Source organism: Cygnus olor, chromosome 5 (genome assembly GCF_009769625.2).
Source record: "Cygnus olor isolate bCygOlo1 chromosome 5, bCygOlo1.pri.v2, whole genome shotgun sequence".
Taxonomy (NCBI): Eukaryota; Metazoa; Chordata; class Aves; order Anseriformes; family Anatidae; genus Cygnus; species Cygnus olor.
The window spans coordinates 56793949-56815037 of record NC_049173.1 but is presented as its reverse complement, the minus strand read 5'-3'; the positions used below and the strand labels follow the sequence as shown (position 1 = coordinate 56815037).

At 39.4% G+C, this 21089-nt stretch overlaps 1 protein-coding gene across 5 annotated transcripts in view; it reads right to left on the bottom strand.

Moving 5' to 3' along the window:
- ANO3 (anoctamin 3) overlaps nt 1-21089 on the bottom strand; it is a 264589-nt gene that overhangs the window by 129802 nt on the left and 113698 nt on the right. Inside the window, exon 1 of one of the 5 annotated variants that reach the window (XM_040558400.1) lies at nt 11682-11795. The exons of the other annotated variants lie outside the window; for them this stretch is intronic. Coding sequence (XP_040414334.1) covers nt 11682-11727 — 46 coding nt within the window. The 5' untranslated portion in view covers nt 11728-11795. Of the gene's footprint in view, nt 1-11681; nt 11796-21089 lie in introns of those variants that run through there. 5 annotated transcript variants of the gene reach the window in all.

The window sequence follows — 21089 nt, the reverse complement described above, 5'->3', positions numbered from 1 at the left end:
TCACACTAACGCAGCTTTAAAGTCAGCTTATTAAAAATTCCAGTAAAAAGAAAATGACTGGCAGTAGAAATAAGTGAATAATTATCAAAACCAGAAAGAAAATTAAAATAATGATATCCTAATTATTCCACCTCTGCATAGCACTTGAAGTTGATGCCTTAAAATCCATGTCTTCTGGGAGCCTCAGCATGAACAGGAGAACTGTTCACAGTTAAAAGTTAGAAAATAAAGCAAGTGTTATTTCTATTTTTTTTTCTACAGTAGAACTAAAAAAAAAAAAATCCACAGCACAGCCTTTATATTCTTGTTCCCACTGATGTACTCTAAACTACAAAAGTCATCTTCCCTCCCCCCCCCCCCCCCCCCCCCACCATTCATGGACAAGCATCACATTTCTATTTCTTCCACTGCCTTTTGTTTTTACCTAATGATTTCTGTATTTTTGAATTAATTGCTTTACACTGAAATAAAAAAAAAAAAGGAGAGACTGAAGACCAACCTGAGTGCTCTTTCTTTCAGGTTGAATTTTGAAACTTATGTGACATCTTAAAAAATACCCAGATTTCAGCTGTTTCTCTTTTTCCAGTTTTCTCTTTTCTTTTTCCTGGTACTTTATGAAGTATTTAGTTAAGAAGTCACACGCCTAATACTTTTACTGATTGTACTAATCATTAACCACCCATACCAAAGATGTTAGTTAATTTTCTTTTTATTACAAGACTTTCAGACCAGCCCAAGGCTACTTTCAAAGAAATTAAAACGACTGCAGGACCTGAGTGGAGATTGTTAACCTCAGACAGAATTCAGCACTTGTAAAAATGCTTTTCTAAGTTTTCTTTTCTAAGGTAGATTTCTTTTCAAGGCCTTTCTCTTCCTCTTTTCCTCTTTTTTTTTTCCTTCTTAAAGGAAAAAAAAAAATCACTGAATAGCAGCTTTCATCAAGTCCCTTGCCTTTTCATTCCATCTTGCTAAAAAAACTTGGATTCCATCTAGATAAAAATTCTGACCGTGAATACCTACAGATGTCCACTAGATCTGAAATGAAAGATTTCTATGAGATTACATATAAACTAGATGATAGAAATATTAGGTAACAAGCATAGCTTCTTTCTCTGCTTTAGCTGACCATGAGCATATCAGACGTGGTCAGATCCTCCAAGAGCAGCAGCTCACTCATCCTGCTGCCGAAGTGATGCAGGATTTGAAGGGGGGCAGGATGGCGGCTATTTGCCTGACCGACTGACACACCTGGGAGAGACGCAGCAGCATCAGAAAGGTCTAGGGAAGTCCTGTGTGATCTAAAGAGAAGCATTAATTTCCAAATCTTACCAAACTGCATCATTAAGTCTAATAAAGGTTAAACGAGAAACGATAAAATAAATAAAAATAAAATAAAATCACTAAGATGTCACAAGACTGCAAAGCCACGGTGATACTGATTTCTTGTGATAGGTGTTCAGACAACAGTACAGAGTTGTTGTATAACTCTTTTCAAATAAAATGAATATTGGCTTTTCAGAAAAAAAGCACTTTTTGGTTCATTTCAGCCTGTGAGAAATCTGGTGGTTGACATGATTTGCACTTGTGGTGCTTGTCTACATCGCCAAGCAAGCAGGCACTGCTTCTACAATGTACAAGTCTTACTTATTTTTTAAGCACCACATATTTATTTCTATTAGCTCATTCCATTTTAATTGCTGTTCTCAGTGTGCAAATTGTGCAGAAAACCAATATATGATGACAATGAAAAACAGAAAAAATTAAGAAAACCTATTAATAAGTATCCTGAACTAATTTAGGATAACTTTAAAGTATAACTCATAGTCAGGCTTCTTAGTCATCTAAAAAACAAAGAAACCCTTTAGTAGTCTAAATACATTTGTTAGTAACGCACGAGTTCTCATGTTAAACCTTAGCTGAGGATCACCACAAGATCTCAGAATGGTGGAGGTTGGAAAGGAAACCTGGAGGTCACCCAGTCCAAGCGCCCCGCCCAAAGCAGGGTCACCTCGAGTGGGCTGCCTGACACTGTGTCTGGTCAGGTTGTGAATATTGCCGAGGTTAGAGACCCCACATCCTCTCCATGAAACCTCTGCCAGTGTTCAGACAGCCTGCTCATAATAACAACCTCACTGAAAGATAAAACATTTTAAAGGAAATGTTATTTCTTGTTTAGCTTCCTTCCTATTTATTTTGCTTCCATCTTAATCTTGCTACTTCAATTACTGAAAATGTTACAGAACCTCTGTAAACCTTTCAGACGCAAACATATCATTGCAGGCTAATTAAGCAATGGGCAGTATAATTTTCTGCTGCAAGTCAAGCGAATGCAAGTCAAACTCATCCTTATTTCTAGATTTCCTACAACACATAGCAACAGAAAGTTGGAGAGGCGCCTCTCCTACAGTACAAAAGAAAAGCAAGCTGGGATTGATCCCTAACAGCATGTTATTTTTACTTCAGAGTAATATCCTAAAAAGTAGTTCATTCACAAGTCAAATTCCCAGGCACAGCACTGAAATCCCATTGCTATCAGTGAAAGTACGTGGGGCTTCTGTGTGGAGTGCATCCATAAATGTATTTATTTATTTTTAATGTTCGAGGATGCTCAAGATAGCTTCCAAATCAATTGTCATGAAGTTTTTGTGATGGACCTTTGAGCCCAAGCGGCTTTCAGGCAAGACAGCAGTAGTAAGTGCTTCCTTTTGACAGGCTGTTTTTCCATTCAGCTTTTCCATTTTACTTAGATGCTGGATTCCTCAAACAGCAACTTCAAAGCTCTGCATTTCTGAAAAGTGTGAATTATTAATAGCAATATGGTTAAGCTCCTGTGCATTATTCATTTATTCCTATGGACTATTTGTGCTTCTGAAAATTCTCTCCTCCTTTTTTGCTCAACCTTACATGCTAAGGTACCTCACAATAGCAAGAGCAATGCATTGGCGATTGCTGGAAAGACAACAGCACCTACTTATTGCAATATAAGCAAACTGCCAAGCAAAACTTTTTTGCTGAGAAATCCTTGCTTCTGCACGTGGAAAAAAAAATAAATTATTGTGGTTGTAAAATGTTGATCCCAAACCATGTTGATACCTCTTTTCCTGCTTTGCTTCTTCCCCTGGTAAGTCTGGTACAGTCCCCAGATGCTCTGCCCCTGCATCCCCAAATGTGCCCCAGAGAGCAGCTGCCAGCAACCCATGGTCACGAGCATCGCCCCCAGCCCACAGGACCGATGGCTGCACTGGGACAGCCCTGGGACTCACCTCTCTGCCCAGGGCACTTGGGGCTGCCACCGTGCCTCTGAGCTCCTCTCTGCGTGTGGGGACAAGCCTTCGTTGGGCTGATGTCTCTGCCGTGATGGGCCTGGCAGGAGCTGGGGCAGTACAGCACTGGGGTTCCCCTACCCGGCATTGTGCTGATCAGCTGCTCCACATATGAGGAGAACCCAAAAGGTGCGACCTTCCACCCGCACTTCAGCCCATTGACAGCACGTTCAGGTAGATGCAGGCTGAAGCTACCCAACACTCCTGCTGTCGCAAGCATACGGCAACAAAACTTAGCAGAAGATAACCAGGAGAGGCTGTTCCACCAGTCCCAGACAGCATTTTGTCTTCTTAGGCTGCATTTACTTCAGTGATACTCACACACACACTACCTGCAAGTTAGGCTCAAAAAGATGGATGACCTAAGATAAAATCTGAAGCTTTTCTGAGATAGCTCTGGCTGTAGCCATGACTATATCAGGATGAATGCATCTATAAAAGAGTTAACCAGGAATAGTTATTCACGTCTAAATTCATATTTTTGGGAAAGAATTGACTCTTCTGGTTAAGAGACCCCTTGTTTTAAAAAAAAAAAAAAAAAAAAGGGTTTTATATATTTAAAGGTCAGCTTATTAAAGATGTAATTATTGGACTGCATTGAATTCCAATATCTTTTAAACAGCATTAAGTATGTAACTCCTAACAATTACTGCACGTTAGGCATCCAAGTGCCATTAAACTTCCTGACAGAATACTTGCCTGCATCTTGGAAAGTCTTAAAGTCAAAATCTGGTTGTGAGCAATCCAAAACCCCTAGGTGCTACAGCACTGAGTGGAATTTCACCCGAACAGCTTGGAAATCACAACGTTCCTCTACAAAGCATCAGCTTACAACCAGCCTTTAAAGATGTACACATGTTCATTGAATGCTTCATATATGCTAAAAGTCAATTTTTATATATAGACTGGTCTCTTATCTATCTTTAAATGTATCAACAAGAGGGAAGTATTCTGCACAAGAGGAATTTTGACCCCCAGGCCTCTCCACCTTGACGATTCAGCATCCAGCAAGACATGTCACCACACTTCATTTTTAAGTATGATGCCCACAAAGCCACATTCATTTCAAGTGGGAGGAAAAGGTAATGCATAGGTGTTGCGTTTTCCTTTCAGCTGAGAAATCCAGCCTCTGCTGTGTGTTCAGCCATACGCATTTTGCATTCAGGTGGTACCTGTTTATTTCTCCATCTCAAGCCTTTGGCTCTACGCCCACCCGCACGCGATACTATTCCCATCCTCACTGTATTACCCCTCAGCGGAAAACTGTTTCTATCAGCTACTTTGTTCCATTTCTTTTGGCAACTGACTTGGAAATCAATACTCATTGCAGCAGCTGGCTGCAAGGCAGGGAGTGATGAGGCTGCCATAGTGCAGCAGCTGAGCGGCGCTGCTCACACGCATGTCTGTGCTTGCTACCTGCTACTAGCTACTATTCTATCTACCTGCCTCTCTCCCCACCTACCATCCCTGTGTCTCTGCAGCACTACTCACCTTTCTATATTTTTTCATTTACTCTTCTGTGCTTTTAATTTTCCTCCCTATAACCTCTCAATGTACTCCTAAATTCAGGAAATTCTTAGGACTGACTGCTTGTTCTACCATTTTCACTTCTCAACTCCCTTTGTTCTTTTGCTGCTATTTTCTCATACCACGAAATTCCTTTTAGAATGACCACACAGAAAGGAAAGGGAACGGAGTGCCACGCAATAGCCCTGAGATAACAAGTAGAAGGACTTTTTTCTCCTAAAAATTTGATTAATGGTTCAGGAAAATTACATGATCAAAGGTACTAACTCCACTGGTTTAATGAAGCAGAAGGAAAACAATGCCAATGTTGCATATATCACACCTTCTGACTTGGAAAGGCGTATTGAGTAAGTTGCTAAACAAACAGTAAGGAGTACGTAGTTTAACTGAGCAAGAGTAATTGTACTAAGTCAGACCAGTAGTGACATTTCAAACACTTTCCAACTCAAAATCTTTCCATCGTCACAGTAATTATCTGGAGCGTGCGTGACAAGCTAGAGCTCTTCAGTAACTGTGATGTAATTATGAATTTTTCAATGTACATTTGCAAGCGCTCTTTCTTTTGTTTGTGCATTTCCCTTAAGCAATCAGTGCTATGCTGAAATCCACTACGAATTGCAGCAAAGCAGCAAGAAAACCCATGCGTCGTCTTGCTGTACTTTATTACTAAATAAAAAAACAAACACCATACAAACAGTGGCATGCCGTTGTTCAAAAGTGATTTTTGCAGATACTCTTCATACAGAGTGCTCTTCAAGCTATACTCCCTTCCTCTAACTGCAAAGAGGAGCTAATTCAGCATGTTTCCCTGGGTTCTGTTTTTTTCAAGAGATCCTCCCTTTAAACAGATCAAATAGTTGCATCATAAATGTTACTGTTTTCCTGGCGCTTACATATTGGAGATGACCCAAAAGCATAACTAAGATATCACCCTCTTCAAAACCCCATTTAAAATAGTCAAATGAATTGTGAATTAAGCTGCGACCTCACCAGTCAGGGAAATGAACAATTCCTCACTTAAGTAGTCACACTGGCTTCAAGCCCTCACAAGCCAGATGATAACCCAAATTGAGGCAGACTCAGAATCTCATTCTGAGCAAACATAGATGAATTTGCATTCATTGAGGCTCAGAGTTGTTGAAACATATTGCTGTACACTGTAGCTTAGTTTTGAGTTACACTCATCTTCAGTAAATAGTCTACCATAGAACTGAAGTGATTATAAAATGAGCTTGTAAAGGGAGTGCAAGATTTGTATCCTGAGTAATGCTATACACGTATCATTCTTTCTGCAAATCTCATCCAGTATCCAACTCGAGACAACACAGCTACCCTACCTGCTTCACTGTAGACAGGCCCAAGCAGAAAACCAGACTTGTTGCTTGTCATACGTGGATTTAGCACAATTAGTTTCTGCTATCACAGCATACCAAAAATGCAAGTCATTCACCCCAACCCCAACTTTTAAATGAAAAAACACATCATTTCATTCACTGCTACCTAACTGCAGAGCTTGGGACTTGGGACTCCCTGTACTTGAGACAATTGTTCAGTTTGTCATGGTTGAAGCTACAAAATATACTTAATCACAAACTGCTGACTACCGCTAATTTTTTTTGCAAAATTTTATAAAATCAAATCCAGTATACTAAAACTATTATTACAAATACTCAAGAGAATTCACACTGCCAGACTAGTTTTATTAATCTTCTTCACTTAGCAGATTTCAAAACTGAAAAAAAAAAAAGTGAAACAAACCAACCAAAACACGGAGACAGGCCTGGAACTTGTACTTTTGTGGTGAAGTGCAATGAAGTATAAATGGTAAAATGAGAGCTCTAAAGAAAGTCAGTGTTGGCACAGGTTGCCTATTTTAACAGGTCCTTAGTGAGGGAGATACGAAAAGCTCTGGAACAGGTACAAGGTTTGACCACAGATAATACCCTGCTAAGCTGTACTTAAATCAGAGTGTAGGAAGCTAATGCCCAGATATCTTACCACAGGGTCATCATCTGCAGCCAGACGGCAGAGCAATGCGGCAAACCAGAAACTCAGATTTCCTTTGGTTTCTCATTTTACATAGTTGCTCAGTGAGGAAAAACATAACAGACTTCTAGAGCACTGTATAATAGGAGGTTAAATATGCCATATTTAATGACTATTTTCAATTAAGTTCTATACCACAACAGCACAATCTGGAATAAAAAGACTGATTATGGGCTCTTCTAAGATGTTTGATTGAAAAAGGGGAAGTGCACCTTAAACTGCGTAGCTGTACTAGGTAACAAATATAAGAGCAAATATATTCAGGTGTAAGTCTTTTTAAAAAATTAGACTTGGCTTTTCAGTGCACTGACAGAACATTATAAATGGCACCGTTTGAATATGGTATCATTTTAAAGACGTGTATTAATAGCTGTGCTAGCCTCAGCTTTCAGAGTCAGGATGAGGATAGCTTTGAAATTTTCAGTAGATGCTAGCTTGCTCCCGGGAATGCAAATGAAAGAGTTGAGCCCTAAAAATTCTTTTCCTCATGCTAATATGAAAACCTGTTCTTTCTGCTCCTGCGAAAAACAGGTAAAAGACAACTTCTCATGAACTTGCAAGACAGAATGCATCTTCTAGTAGCTTTCAGCAGCTTCTTTGGATTACTAAGTGTACTAGGTCCACCAGAGCCAATGAAGTATCACACATCCTTGGAGAATTCTCCAAGAAAATCCTAATTAGAACTCCAAATTTCTGAATGCTGAAAACTCTGGAGCACTATAAACAAAGGTGATCTTTACAAACCCTCCTTTAAATTCACAACCTGAACGCAAATTGAATTCACAAGTTACTTTATAAGTAACGCAGATCATTAAGATCTTAAAATTACAGTAAAAAATAACAACAAAAATGCTCTACTCCGAAACAGCAGCGCTCCTCTAAGAAGCTCAAAGGTGTTTGTTCATTAACAAAGAGCAGTTAATGAAGTAACAAGTGCTCCCATATAGGGAGGACTGTAGCTTTTTAGAGGTTCTCAATCCAATCCTCAAACTATCTAAAACACACTACAACTTCAGATAACAAATTTAAGAAATTAAACACAATATTTGGCACTGATCGGTTCAGATCATGGAGTACATCCCTTGTGGAAATGCCCAATTTGCTCAGAAATCAGGCAATTCCAAGATAAATCCCTCAAGGAGCTAAATCAGCACTCACTAAGAAAAGCCCCACCGTGAATTGAAGTTGCTGAACACCTTTCTGTCCTGTTACACAACTTGAACAGAAAGAATGAGAAGTACCTCAAGCTAGGCACTGGATTTAATCTGCAATCCATGTCCCTAAAACTCATACAACATGCTAAAAAAACCCCTCAGTTTTACAGCAAGAATATATTTTCTTTTATTTCTCCCAGCCTTTCTCTCTCATTAAAAAGCTTTAATAGAGGCATTAAAAAAGAACAATAGTCAGTAAGAGCACCCAACAGAGCACACAGGAAATTGTGGTCTGTTTATCAGGGCTAAAAATCTAGATCCTAAAATTTGAAAGCATCGCTATAGCCTTGACCCACACCCAGAACGTAGGTTTTACCTTCTGTCAGGCCAGAAACATTCAAACCCACCCACAATGAAGTGCCTGTTAAAAGAAGAGCCTCTTCCAAGCCTTAGGTTGCCTCTCCTTCTAAAGTATTTTTCAGTGAAGCTTCCTAGGGAAACAAGCAGTTGCTTTGCACCAGACCCACATCCATTCCAAGCTCCACAAAGTCTACCATAAGGCCACCACGCACTTCGATCTTCTGCATTTAAAAGGATGTTACTTGACTGTGCTTGTGATCAACTACCAAATCCCAGACAGCTGTCTTTCCCTGGAATTATTAAACTACAAACTGTCTATGGAGATAGTCTTTGTCTTCAGCAACTTTACCTCGTTCTTGGTTGTCATTCCTGGACAGCTATTTATTACTTAGAGGTATTAAGCAAAACTGCGAATTAACATCTGATGGGAGATTTTTCTCTTCTAAAGAACTAAGAAACATTTCTTCCTTTTCCCCCCGACATAATTCTTATGAGGCCATAGGTTGAATCCCCCTTTGAAAAGATAAGAAGTATAAAGGTACGGCATAGTATATGAAATAATGACATATTTGAGAATATTTCTGAGGAAAGTAATTTCAGAAAAAGCAACTTCTGCCACAACAGAAGTTAAAAATAGCAATATTCCACAGATGGCTCAACAGATCTAATGCACTACTGTGCAGACACATGGATTAGTCTACCTTCTGCACATTGCTCTTTTTGATAGGGATACCTTCAGATACGAGAAGGGGAACAAAAATTGTAGGGGTGAACGAGATTCTTTCTTCAAACCTCACAGCGTTTTCATAACACTACGCAGTGCTATACTGCTGCTTTTGAAAACTGAGAGTTTCACTCTGCGTATACAACCTGAAGCAGCAGCAAGACACAACCACGCTGGCACGTTACAGTGGCAGCCTCCTACTGCGAATACCTCCTCACTCTGCCAAGGAGGAAAAACAGAAGAAAGAAAACAAACTCCAATGAGAGACAAATCCTTGGGGTATAAATGCATTTTTCTTGGTTTTCTTCTCTGTTGAGGACTCCCACACACCCAAGAGCCTGGAGAACTTGGTTTTAATTCTCTCCAGCCTTGTAAAGATAGCTTTGGTACAAAAAATGCTATTTGTCTTCTCAGCTAGTAAAAAGCATTCAGAGCAGGTAAGGTAAAGAAACACAATGCTCTCTAACCCATTCAATCTCCTATCTTAAACGTTACCTCTCTTCACGTTGGTTTGAATATTGCATTATACAACAGCAGGTACACAGCTGCTGCATCTAAAAAGGTTAACATCAACTTCTGTTTTTTTCATCAACTACTGTTTTTGTTGCTTTATACCTTTCCTATATGATTGAGAATCCACATAAAAGTTACACCCCTTCAATCCCCCCCAAAAGAAATGAAGCTTGGTCTTAATGCAAGTGAAGCATGTAAGGCACAGCTGTGATGGGCAGTTGGCCATTTCGTGGGGATTACCACTGATTTGTAAAAAAAAAAAAAAAAAAAAAAAAAAAAAAAAAAAAAAAACAAATAGAGCATTTAGTCAAAATCTCAGCTACGCTAAGTTAGAACAGAACTTCACCGGAATCTTAAAGTAGGAGAATAACATAAAAGACCAAGTTTGGAAAAACTGAAGGCAATGACATGATGCTCAGCTTCTGAGATCAGTTTCCGTCAATGACAAGGTGCCAGATTCTCCACTTCTTTCAAACACCTCCTGATTAGATGATGAGTTCTCGATTGTGATTTATGTTTTCTTAGTTTCTCTGTAGCCTTTCACCCAAGATTTCATGCTGTCCTCCCGCATCCCCAGAAGCAGCAGGTTGAGAAAAGCTGAGACCAAACTCATTCAGATAGATTTAGCACACATCACACTGCAGATGAGGTTATCAGGAAAGCGATGCACACCCCAGTTGTGCTGTGCAGGCTACATAGCTCCACAAGAGCATTCTCCCTTTTTCAAAATCTCAGTACTGGCTCAGTACCTTACTCAGGATTTCTTCAGGTATAAGGGGAGAAGAGAAGGATCTGCTTCTCAGTAGGTTACTGGTTAAAAACACTAGATTATTATTAAGTTTTATGACTACCACAAACACACAATTTCTTAAATTGTGCAGTACAGCTTGGTTTCAAAGCAATTAAACATCATCCCTGAACTAGAATATGATGAAGTTAGTTTGGGGCTATTTTTTCCCCAATATTATTACAAAGCAGCTGAACAGCTCCTGAAGAGCCTTGACAGGGACTCCAACTAATCATTGCTGTAATGTAAAAAAATGTTTTCTAATTAAAAAAAAAAAAAAAAACAAGAACAACAAAACCCACAGATTTACAGTGTAGATTCAAATCACTTGATGCTTTTATAAACGCATCCACGGCACTTGAAAAAAAAAAGATTTTTTTATCCTGTTTAATTAACTTTGTACTCGATAAACAAGACGCAATGTGTAACAACACTGCTCGTTACTGCATGTAAGATAGGCAGTAAATGCAAAACCTCTACAGCAAGGAACTAAATTTATCATGGGATTACCAGAATGGAATAAGTGCTTTGAATTATTTATTTCTCACTAGCCATTCAAACACAAGAACTTGAATGAGGGTAAATCCAATAAGTGAGCCCATGACTTATGTATGGAGAACTCCGTATTAAATCATAATTTATGGCATACTGTACTCAGGAAAAAAAAGGAGTTGTTTAACAACTAAAACTAGAGGAAGCATGGAAAGATGCTGGTTGTGAAACAAATCTAGATTTCATGTTACCTGACAAAGGAGAATTAGAGGAAAAAGAAGAATATAACGCAGGAAAAGAGTATGGGTTCCAAGATCAGGAAAAAATACTGGGAGTTTACTGAGGAAAGGACCGTTTACCATCGCAACCACAGCAAAGGCTTCACAGCATCCCTAACCCCAGCGGAGGACGTATTCACCGTAGCGCTTGCTGGCCAGCACAGCCCGTGTTCTGCCAGCCAAGGGGACCCGAGGGGTGTCCTAGGGGTGTCCCCGCTGCACCCCTGCCCCTGGCGGGAGCGCGGCGGGCAGCCCCCCGCAGCCGCTGCTCCGCTCCCGCATCCCAGCGATGGACCGCCCGTCCTACGGGGGCAAAACTTTTCTCCCCGAGGAGAGGGGAGGGGACCCCGGCCCCGTGCAGCCGCCGCAACCCCGGAGGGCGGCGAGGGGCTGCGCTGCGCTGCGGCTGCCGGCAGTCACCTGCCGCAGGCGGCGCCCCCGCAGCCGCCCCCCGCCCTGCCCCGCGCCGCCACTGACCTTTCTGCTGCCGAAAGGACTGGATGGAGCCCGAGTGGTGCACCATCGTGTCGCCGCTCCGCAGCCCACCGCCTCTCCCTGCCCGCCGGCTGCGGGGGGCGGGAGCCCGGCGGCCCGGCCCGCCCCGCCCCGGGCCCGGCTCGGCCCGCCCCGCCCCGGCCCGCAGCCCCCGTTGCTGTGGTAACGGGCGGCCCGGCCCGGCCCGCCGCGCGGCGGAGGCCTCGGGATGGCGGCGAGCGCCCCCGAGGCCGCCCCGAGGAGGGCGAATGGGGTCGGCTCCGGGCCCCGCTGCCCCAGCCCCCGCCGCCCCAGCCCCCGCCCCCGTACGGCCGGCATCGCCCCTGGACCCGACATCACCCCGCTGTGCTGCCCCTTCCCTTGAAAAGAAATCAGGTGTTACACGGGAGGCTAAGGAAAGTCACCTAGAGAAATCGCACCTCCTTCACGCAGCAATAAATTCCCTTACGTCTGTGTAACTTGGTATGTTAGCCGCTTCTTCCTGTCATCACTCCATAAACTCCTGTTATGTCACCAGATTTTTTCACATGTTTACAAGCTTAGTCTTCATCTTGCTACACATAGCTTTTTACAGAAAGACACTACATTGCGCACTTGAGGCCTGCTGCATCCCATTGCTATGTTATTTATGTTCTAATTTTCCTTTTCTCCATGACGGATGCCAACAGGATCATTCAAGATAATGAAAAATGCAAAATTATAAGCTTTAATTTCTTTCCCTACCTCCCCCTGCTCAGGGCTTGTGCTGCGGTACGTTTCGAGGTAGCGTCACTCAACCTCTGTTGAATGTTGTGTTGCCATTTTTTTTCTGACCACAATAATCTGTTTCCTTGTTCTTCCTAAATTCGCTCAGTTGCATGCTCAGTCTGGTATTCCACCCTGCTTCCAGCACTATCTAGCAACCCTTTTCTCCATTGAGGGTCACATGCATTACTTAATTCCCAGAAGTTAAGTAAATCACCTGTGCAGCTGGTGACAAAATTTGTTTCGTTCCTAAAGAGTCAGTAGGTCTGTTTGCATACTAGAAGGTGTACTAGAGATTTGTCTGATAGTAAAGTCAAGCTAAAACTTTTCCACAGTTGACTGGGGTTTGTAGCATACCATCTGCTTAACAAATGACATGTTTGCCACCCCTTACTACAGGCTGGTCTGTACTAGGAAGTTGTACTGCTTGGTCTGTATCAGTGCAGTTAAATAACTACTATATATACGTATATAAATATTAAGATTTTTTTTTTTTACACTATGAAAACATACTAAACAGCTGTGCATAAACAAATACATCCATACAAAGGTGCTTGTACGTAGATAGATTTTTTTATAATGGCAGGGAGGTATTCTCCAGGAATTTCTTTTAGAGTATACCAGGCAGCACTTATGTAAGATGAAGCTGACAGGTCCAACTGTTATCGTAATTCAAGAAAAAAAAAAAAAGAAAAAAAAGTACTTACCTCCTCAGGATAGCTGACCAAATGTTGTGGGGTGTTTTCTGAACAGTTGTAAAAGGTTTGTTGTCAGTTTAAGAAAAGATACAGAAGCTATGATGCTGTTAAGACATGATCCTACTCGTCTGTCAGTCTCTGGTGTCCTTCTGCACACTGAACGTAAGAGATGAGGCATTGCTCTGCACTCCTGCAATCTCAGGAAAACTGCTTCCAAAGCTGCTGGGAACAGCTCTTTCCTGCTGAGAGACAGCACTATTGGTGTTGCACAGCAGAATAAAGCAAGCGGAGCCAAGAAGCCAGGCTGGCTCTTGGTCATCAACCAATGCTGGAAAATCAGAAGCATGCCAAAAGAAATCGTAGAATTAAGTTCTTTGCTTTCAAGCTTTAATTACAACATTAGAATGAAGAAGCAGGGAAGTAAAACTGAAATGTAAACCCAGTGACTGACAGTCATGGGGGGGGGGGGGACAAAAAAAAAAAAAACAACACAAAAATATAACATAAAAGACATAAAAGATACTATAAACTTAATAATAACTAATCATATATAGTCTGCAAGCAGCAGATGTAGTTCTTTATTGTAATAGTCTAAACCTTTGTAAGGCTGTAGGCCAGACTTATTCCTACAAGAGACTACTACAAGACAAGGCTGACACTTCTGACGTAAAGGTGAAGTAGAGGAGAAACACACTTTCAGCTCCCTTCATTAACAGAGTAAAACCGTAAGAGAACTGCTCTTGTATGATAATAACCAACAATAAGGAGAAAGAAAAAAGGTGCTAGTAAGTAAAAATACAGCCTAGAGGGGTTCTTTCGCACACCCTCGGAAAAGAGTCCATCAGCTACGTGGTACTCTAGGCCATCCATCCCATTTCTTGTCCATGGTCCCGTATGGAGAGTTACAGAACTCCTGAATTCAGGTTGATCCAACCCTATTAGTACACGGAACGATGGGGAGAGAAAGACTAAGGCTAAAACTAAGGCTGTGATCAGAAACCCAGCAGAGGAATTAAACCTGTGGACAGAAAAGTGTTATTTTTCTACTTATTTCTTAATAATGCAGCTCTATTTTTAGCAGTATGTAGCACATATGCATGAAACTACGACAGCTGGGGGTAAGGTCTGCAAAGAGAAATAAAAATACCTCTACAAAGGTGGTTTAAATTAACTCATTGACACTGTCAACTGAGTAAGCTTGATAGCATTAAAGTATGGTAATAACACAATCTGGAACATTAATTCTTCAGAAAAGGAGAGATATTGGTCCAGTTTAGATAGCTTTTTTATATTATAGATAACAGAACAATATGAATTAATGGCTAAGAAATATAGGAAATGCACAAATTCTTAAGCTTCATATACACAAACATTGGCTCTGAAGGTTAAAGTAAACTCAAAAATCCACCCTCACTCCCTAATGAATACTCTTTCTTTTGAAGTCATGTTAAGGTAAGACTCACACTATCCTTCAGTGTGACATTTTGTAAACTGTTTCTAAAATAGATCAAAACTGTGGACCTGATGAAGAGATCAGGATCAAATAGAATTAGACTTAAACTCTCTAAGTCTATAATCACCAGAATCAAAATTGTGACTCAAAAGTTAAAGTTCATATGCCTGTACATCATCTTGAGTTTTTGCTCAGGTTTGAGGTACTCAGTTTCGACATGAACTCTGTTTTATAGACAGATTTGCAGACTCAGACATGTCTTTTTCATGAGACGGAGTCTTTGTCAGGACAGAGTAGAAATTAAGAGATCCTTCTTTGGTTTCATTTGATCACAGAATGTGTAGCTTTATGTATATACCTACTTCTTGGGATCTGTAAAAATTTCACCTGATAAAAGGAAGATTGAGTCTCCAGATTTTACTTTCTACTTATCAGGATGTTGTTTTGCTAGGAAAACAGGCTATGAGAGAGAGATGATTTAAACTGAAATTTGTACTTTCACAGTACTTTTCAGAAAGCCACATGAAATTAAAGCTTTATATTAAAACATAATTATCCTGTGATAAGTGGCATATGCCAACTATTTCCCTGAGAAATGTAGCCATATCAAAAAGTAATTGTAGCCAGCTGTTACCTATTGCCCAGAAAGAGAACTAAACTTCCTCCAGCAGAAACTCATGAGGTTCAACAGCTGCTGAATTCTGCACCTGGAAAAACCCCGTACATCAATTCAGCCTGAGCAACAGCACTGATGGGAAAGACCTGAAGGTTATGGGAAACACCAGCTTGAACAACAGCCAACTAACAGTGCACTTGCATCACAAATAAAGCAAACCTTAGGAGAAATGTGGCCAACAGACCAAATGGTTATTAACCTTCCCTTGGCACTACTTGAACTGCATATACAATTCTGTCTAGCTTTGCCCCTCCGCACCCTCTCAGTTCAGGAATGGTGTTGAAAGACCATGTAGCTGTTCTATAGAACTTCTCCAAGATGATCAGGGGTCTTTAATATGTGAACTGCAACAATTATAAGAAAATGAACTCAATTGGAAAAAAAATAAACTAAGGACTTCTAGCAGCCTACAACTACTTGAAAATAGTTACGTGGATGACAGTATAAAACTCTACTTAGTGCTAGATGATCTGATTAATGACAACAGCCATGTGTGAGGTTTAGATTGAACATTAAGAAAAAAAATATTATATTGGTAATGCACCATAAGAACAGGTGACAAAGTACTGAAATATCCATTCTTGAATATTTCCAAAATAAGGCTTGACCAAACTATGTCTGATCCAGGTTAGTAATGACAATGGTAAAGCTCCAAAACAGGAGGGTGGATTAGATGACCTCCAACGGTTTTAACAAAATACATAATAAGAAGCAAATTCAAAGAAGTAGGAAATAGCAAATTCAAATTATGAAGAAAACACACAATTTGGAACTGTTATTAAAACAAACTATGAAGTTATGCATTTTTTTCCATATGTTTAGTGAAGGACTTGGTTGAATGCATACTTATGTCACTCATCGAAGCGTGAAATAGAAAGATGATGCTAAATGGCCAGTAATATACGGTAATATTTTGCAAGACCTTTGAGAACACCAGAGCAATTCCTTGGTCTAAAATGTTGTCTGACACTGCACATTTACAGCACCATCCAAAATTATTGATTTTCTATCACCAGACTTAAATAGTATGAAAAATAATGGTTAGAGAATTGTTGAGCACAACTCTTGCAAGGAGGACATTTCTGTACTATTTTAAAGCTCCGCAATACAAAATTCATCTTGTTTGATATTTGCCAGTTTTCTTTAGCAGAACAGTAAAATTATTCGCAAATGTTCTGTTCTTACTGAAAACAGTAGGAATTTTGCCATAGGCACGAGCATGATGAGGAGGTCCCTCATTAAGTCTGATAAAGCTGTCAGTCACAACGGAGAAGGTCTAGAAAGCAGATTACAGAGCTAAAGTTTGTAATAGATGAATTAAAAAATGGAACATTTCTATAAAGATTTTACTTTGTGTTGCTAAGACACAAACCCATGAAACTCACTGATTTCCATATTTTAATATTTAATTTCTATGGTAATTTAATAGACCTTTTCTCTCTAACTAGGTAGAAATTTCTTATATCCACAAGGTCTGTGTTTTCTGCCTGATATAAAGCATTTGGGCTTTGATTCGATAGCTCACTGTACTTGCATGCATATTTTTAGGCTTATGCTTTATAGATTCAGGTTTACATTCTTAAACAGAGTTACCTTTCCAGCTTTGGCCATAATTTATCCATCTAAAACAAGGAACAGAGACAAACTTATAGTTAACATTTACCACAAATTATTATTATTATTTTTTTAAAATTTAATTTTATTTATTTATTTTTTCAGCAAAGAAGCTCCATTTTGTTATAAAAGATTTGGGCCAAAAGAGAGGAGTTTGGCATCCTTGAACATGGAACATGCTGTAATCCTTGGAACAGACCTTTACAGAAGTGAAAAAATCCTTCTGCAACAATACAAAAAGATCATAGAGAAAGCACTGAAATCACGAAGCAGGTGAAGAGCATGAAAGATAACTATAGTAACAGCATCCAATATATAACCCTATCCAAATTTCCTAAGTAGGCTACTTTCAACAGTCATTTTTATTTCATATTATATGTGTTTACTTATTTTGCTTCTTATCTGAAGCAAACAGCACAAGAGATTAGTGTTCTCCAGCTCTGCAGTATCAGCCTATGAACTGGTGCAATGTAATTCTGTTTCTGCTTAGCAGCCTAATTTGTTAAGTAAAGAACATATAATATTGTTTATATGAACATAGTCTATAATTTGACTAAAAAAAATCACTATCAGTAATAAACCTATTGTATAATGTCTGTTTCCACTGTTTAGATCTATTTTGAAAATCTGTGCATCTTTTCTTTAAAACCACGTTCCTTGAGAATGTCTATAACAATAACTGAAACTTTTAAAATTTGTCAGTTCTTAGCTGTGTAGTCTAAATCTACAGCAAAAAAAAAAAAAAAAATGTTATAAGTTGTTGCTTAGAAGTTTGCTCCTAGATTTGCTACTGTTTTTTTGGGTCATCAGCTTCTTGGCTTAGATATCACTCCTCTGTTCCATTTCTGACAGCCCTTCATGACCTCCAAGCTAGTTTTGTTTAGAATCTCATAGTTATAATTTGGATTTATTTGGCCACAGACCTGATTCTTTTCTAACTACAGTTTTTTACTCCCTCCTGCAAACAAAAAAAAGTCAGGAAAAGGCACCTTTTAAACTCTTAAAAGGAGCAGGAAGAAAATGGAAAAGAGAAGAAGAATGAACATGGTTTATGAGCATAGCCAGCCACTTCATACACAAAACCTCTACCTGCAAGTCATTTGGCTGTCTCCATGCACAGCAAGATGAAAACAGTATGGCAAGGGTACAGGAGTTTGTCACACTACCTGCATGTGTGGAAGAAGTGAAATTAATTGATAAGGTTCATTCAGGAAAGGCAGATTTTCTTGCTTTGCAATTCTTCAAGGAACTCAAACCAGCAATCTCTAAGTCTGCGACTGCAAGTCCTAGGCATTACAGTAATGCAGACAATAAAATATTTGAACCAAAACACTGATGTATCCTCTTGGCAGCAGCTAGCACAGCAACGTAATGCCACTACACAGCAATATCAGACTTCTCCTTTCCAACTTGTATAAAGCATTGAAGCGATCAGACATAGGTTCAGACATGATAATTTTACTTTTAAATTTATCTCACAGCATGCCTGCATTCCTTGTCAGACAACCTGCCATCCTCTAAAGCAAAAGAAACCACAGAGAATTTTTTCAAGGATGCCTATTTTTTCTAAGCATTTTCATCAACAAAATTGTAACAGGGTGTTTCAGTTAGCATCTTCACAGAAATTTCTCTCTTCGGTATCATGCTCACATACAGCTTTGGCCTTATTTCCTGCTGCATGATTAGGCTGTTCTATGGCTGCATAACCCCATGCTGGGCCTTACATCCTCATTCCAGCTCTGCCACTAGCATGTATTTTCTCTGACAGCAGCATCTGAGAGCAGATCGATGCCAAACATGTGAGCTGTGAGCCCCCCACGCATTTACCATGCATCAATCACCTCCCTGTCATTTTGGAACAAACATACTGAGGTGGGTTAGCCCATCCCACGGACTTCTGCATTCCACCACCACACAACTTGCCTGCTTGGCTATACCAGGTCAACTCCCACAAGACTCATGCCTCCTGCCATTAGTGCTATAGGCAGTGTTCTGTATCCAAAGTGGTATGGTGCCATCTGGTCTAGCCATCCTATACCCTGACCTGGGGAGAACTATACTGTTACCTAACCAGAAAAGAGGCAATAATGATAGTGCAGATGCTCTTTTATATATTATCTGAGTGTCCTTAAAACTACAGAATTTAGCATCAAATCCAACTGCAATAATGTGGGTTTTCAAAACAAAAGGCTTTTTTTGTTGTTTTGTTTTTCTTTTATTACAGAGCTTTGTTCCATAACTGAGTATTTTACTTAGATTTTCATAATACCTGTGGCTGATAGAAAGGTGATGCAAGATTTTCAAGCATACTTACGATCTCAAATTGCTTGTGATTTGGTGGTGATGATTTATCAATCTGGCTGAAAACGTCAAATAACAAAAATATGCTTACGTATTTCTCTTTTAAATGTAATGAAGAAAAATATTTTAGAATTCAAATACTGTCTTGTCAATTTTCAACCCAGAAAGTCCAAGTAATACATGACTGCATGACACCCAAAGAAAAGAGAGACATCAGGAAGTAGATGATGGGAAAGGAGAGCTTTCCTTATCTACAAGCACCACGCTGATTTAATGACACTGTCATAGACCTCACGAGCTAAAAGGACTTGAGCCAAAATAAGCCGTAAACGTTCTCAAGGATGTATTAAAAAAGGTAACTAGATTATGCTTTGTTCCTATACACACACAGTCTATTTGTCTGTAAAATACGACTTGTCCTCAGAAGATACATTTATTTCTACACCTCTAACATGATCCAAGCAAACTCACTGCAAACAGGATAGTTGTACATTACTTGCATTCCAGACAAATAGTTATTACATACCAAACAGTGAAGAAAAAAAATTCTTGGAATATCTAGTACATACTGCTAAAGAATAATATACTACCGTATGAATGCTGACACCTGTGGACTACTAGCTAGATGCACCTGCAAAAACAGAATTCAGGACAGAATTACCTAAAATCATATACATATTTTTTTCCTCTTCATCCCCACTTTCTGAATTTAAATTCTTATTCTCAGTTTCTGTAAGTACTGTATTTTCATGGTTATCTCTGTGTATTTTTGCAGTTGTCTACAAAAATAGTCTTATCCTCAATCTTTTGTATTTAAATGATATAATACTTTGAAAAAATAAGTATATATATTTATTTTATATTTTATATTATATAATATATATATATATATATATATATATATATATATATGTATATATATATATTTCTCCTAAGAGAAAAGTGGCATTTTTCTTTTTGCTTTCATGGTAGATGGAAGTGCATAGAGCAGTTTTAACATGGTTTTCTTTAGACAAAGCAAATAAAAAGCGAAGAATTTGTTCTGCATCCCTTCCTCACACTATTTCCCTATAAGACATCTGTGCAAGAAGCATGATATCCTTTCATACCATTTAACTGTGGGGTGAGAAGATGAAGGAATATATACAGGTACTATCTGTATGTCTGTATTTAGTCTATAGGCATTTGTGCAGGCTCCTACGAGTTGGCAAGGGGACCAGTTAATGGCCAGGGCCCATGCTGGAAACGAGGAACTTTCCGATTCTGTCCAAGTTCAACAGAGAAATAGGAAAAATGGATGCTTCTTCCAAAACTTGTTCTCTACAGCTTGGGTTGCTAAACTAAGCCTATTAGGAAACTTATTACCATATTGTTTTACACCTTTCATTTCTGGGGTGGGATTAGAGGAGAAATAGGAGTGCATAAGGGGTCTGTAGTTCAAGACTGGATGAAAGTCCATGAGGTTCTTGCCTTTACTTCATAGGAAATGTTAACTATCTTCATTTCAATTAACGGAAATGCTCCTATTAGAATGATATACATAAAGAGAGCTACTGGGTAAGTGAATCTATCATCTAATTAAAGTCAGGCTTGCTTCATCCCACTGACTATGTTCATTTATGTGACCCTGCAGACCTGAACTAACAAAAACCTAGAAGCATTGCATACAATATCTTTGTTTTAAATATAACAGATTATTTACCTTTGAGTCAGTAGGAAAATAAAGTGTGCACAGACACTGCTTCCCAAGTCTACCTTTCCTTTGTTGTATAAAGTATGATTCTAGCCTTCAAAATTTTTAGGAACAGTAACGTTGTTGTTATACATATATTCATGATTATTATGCAAGCTTGGAACTATCCTGATTACTAAAAACAAGGAAGCATTGTGCACCAAAATTATCC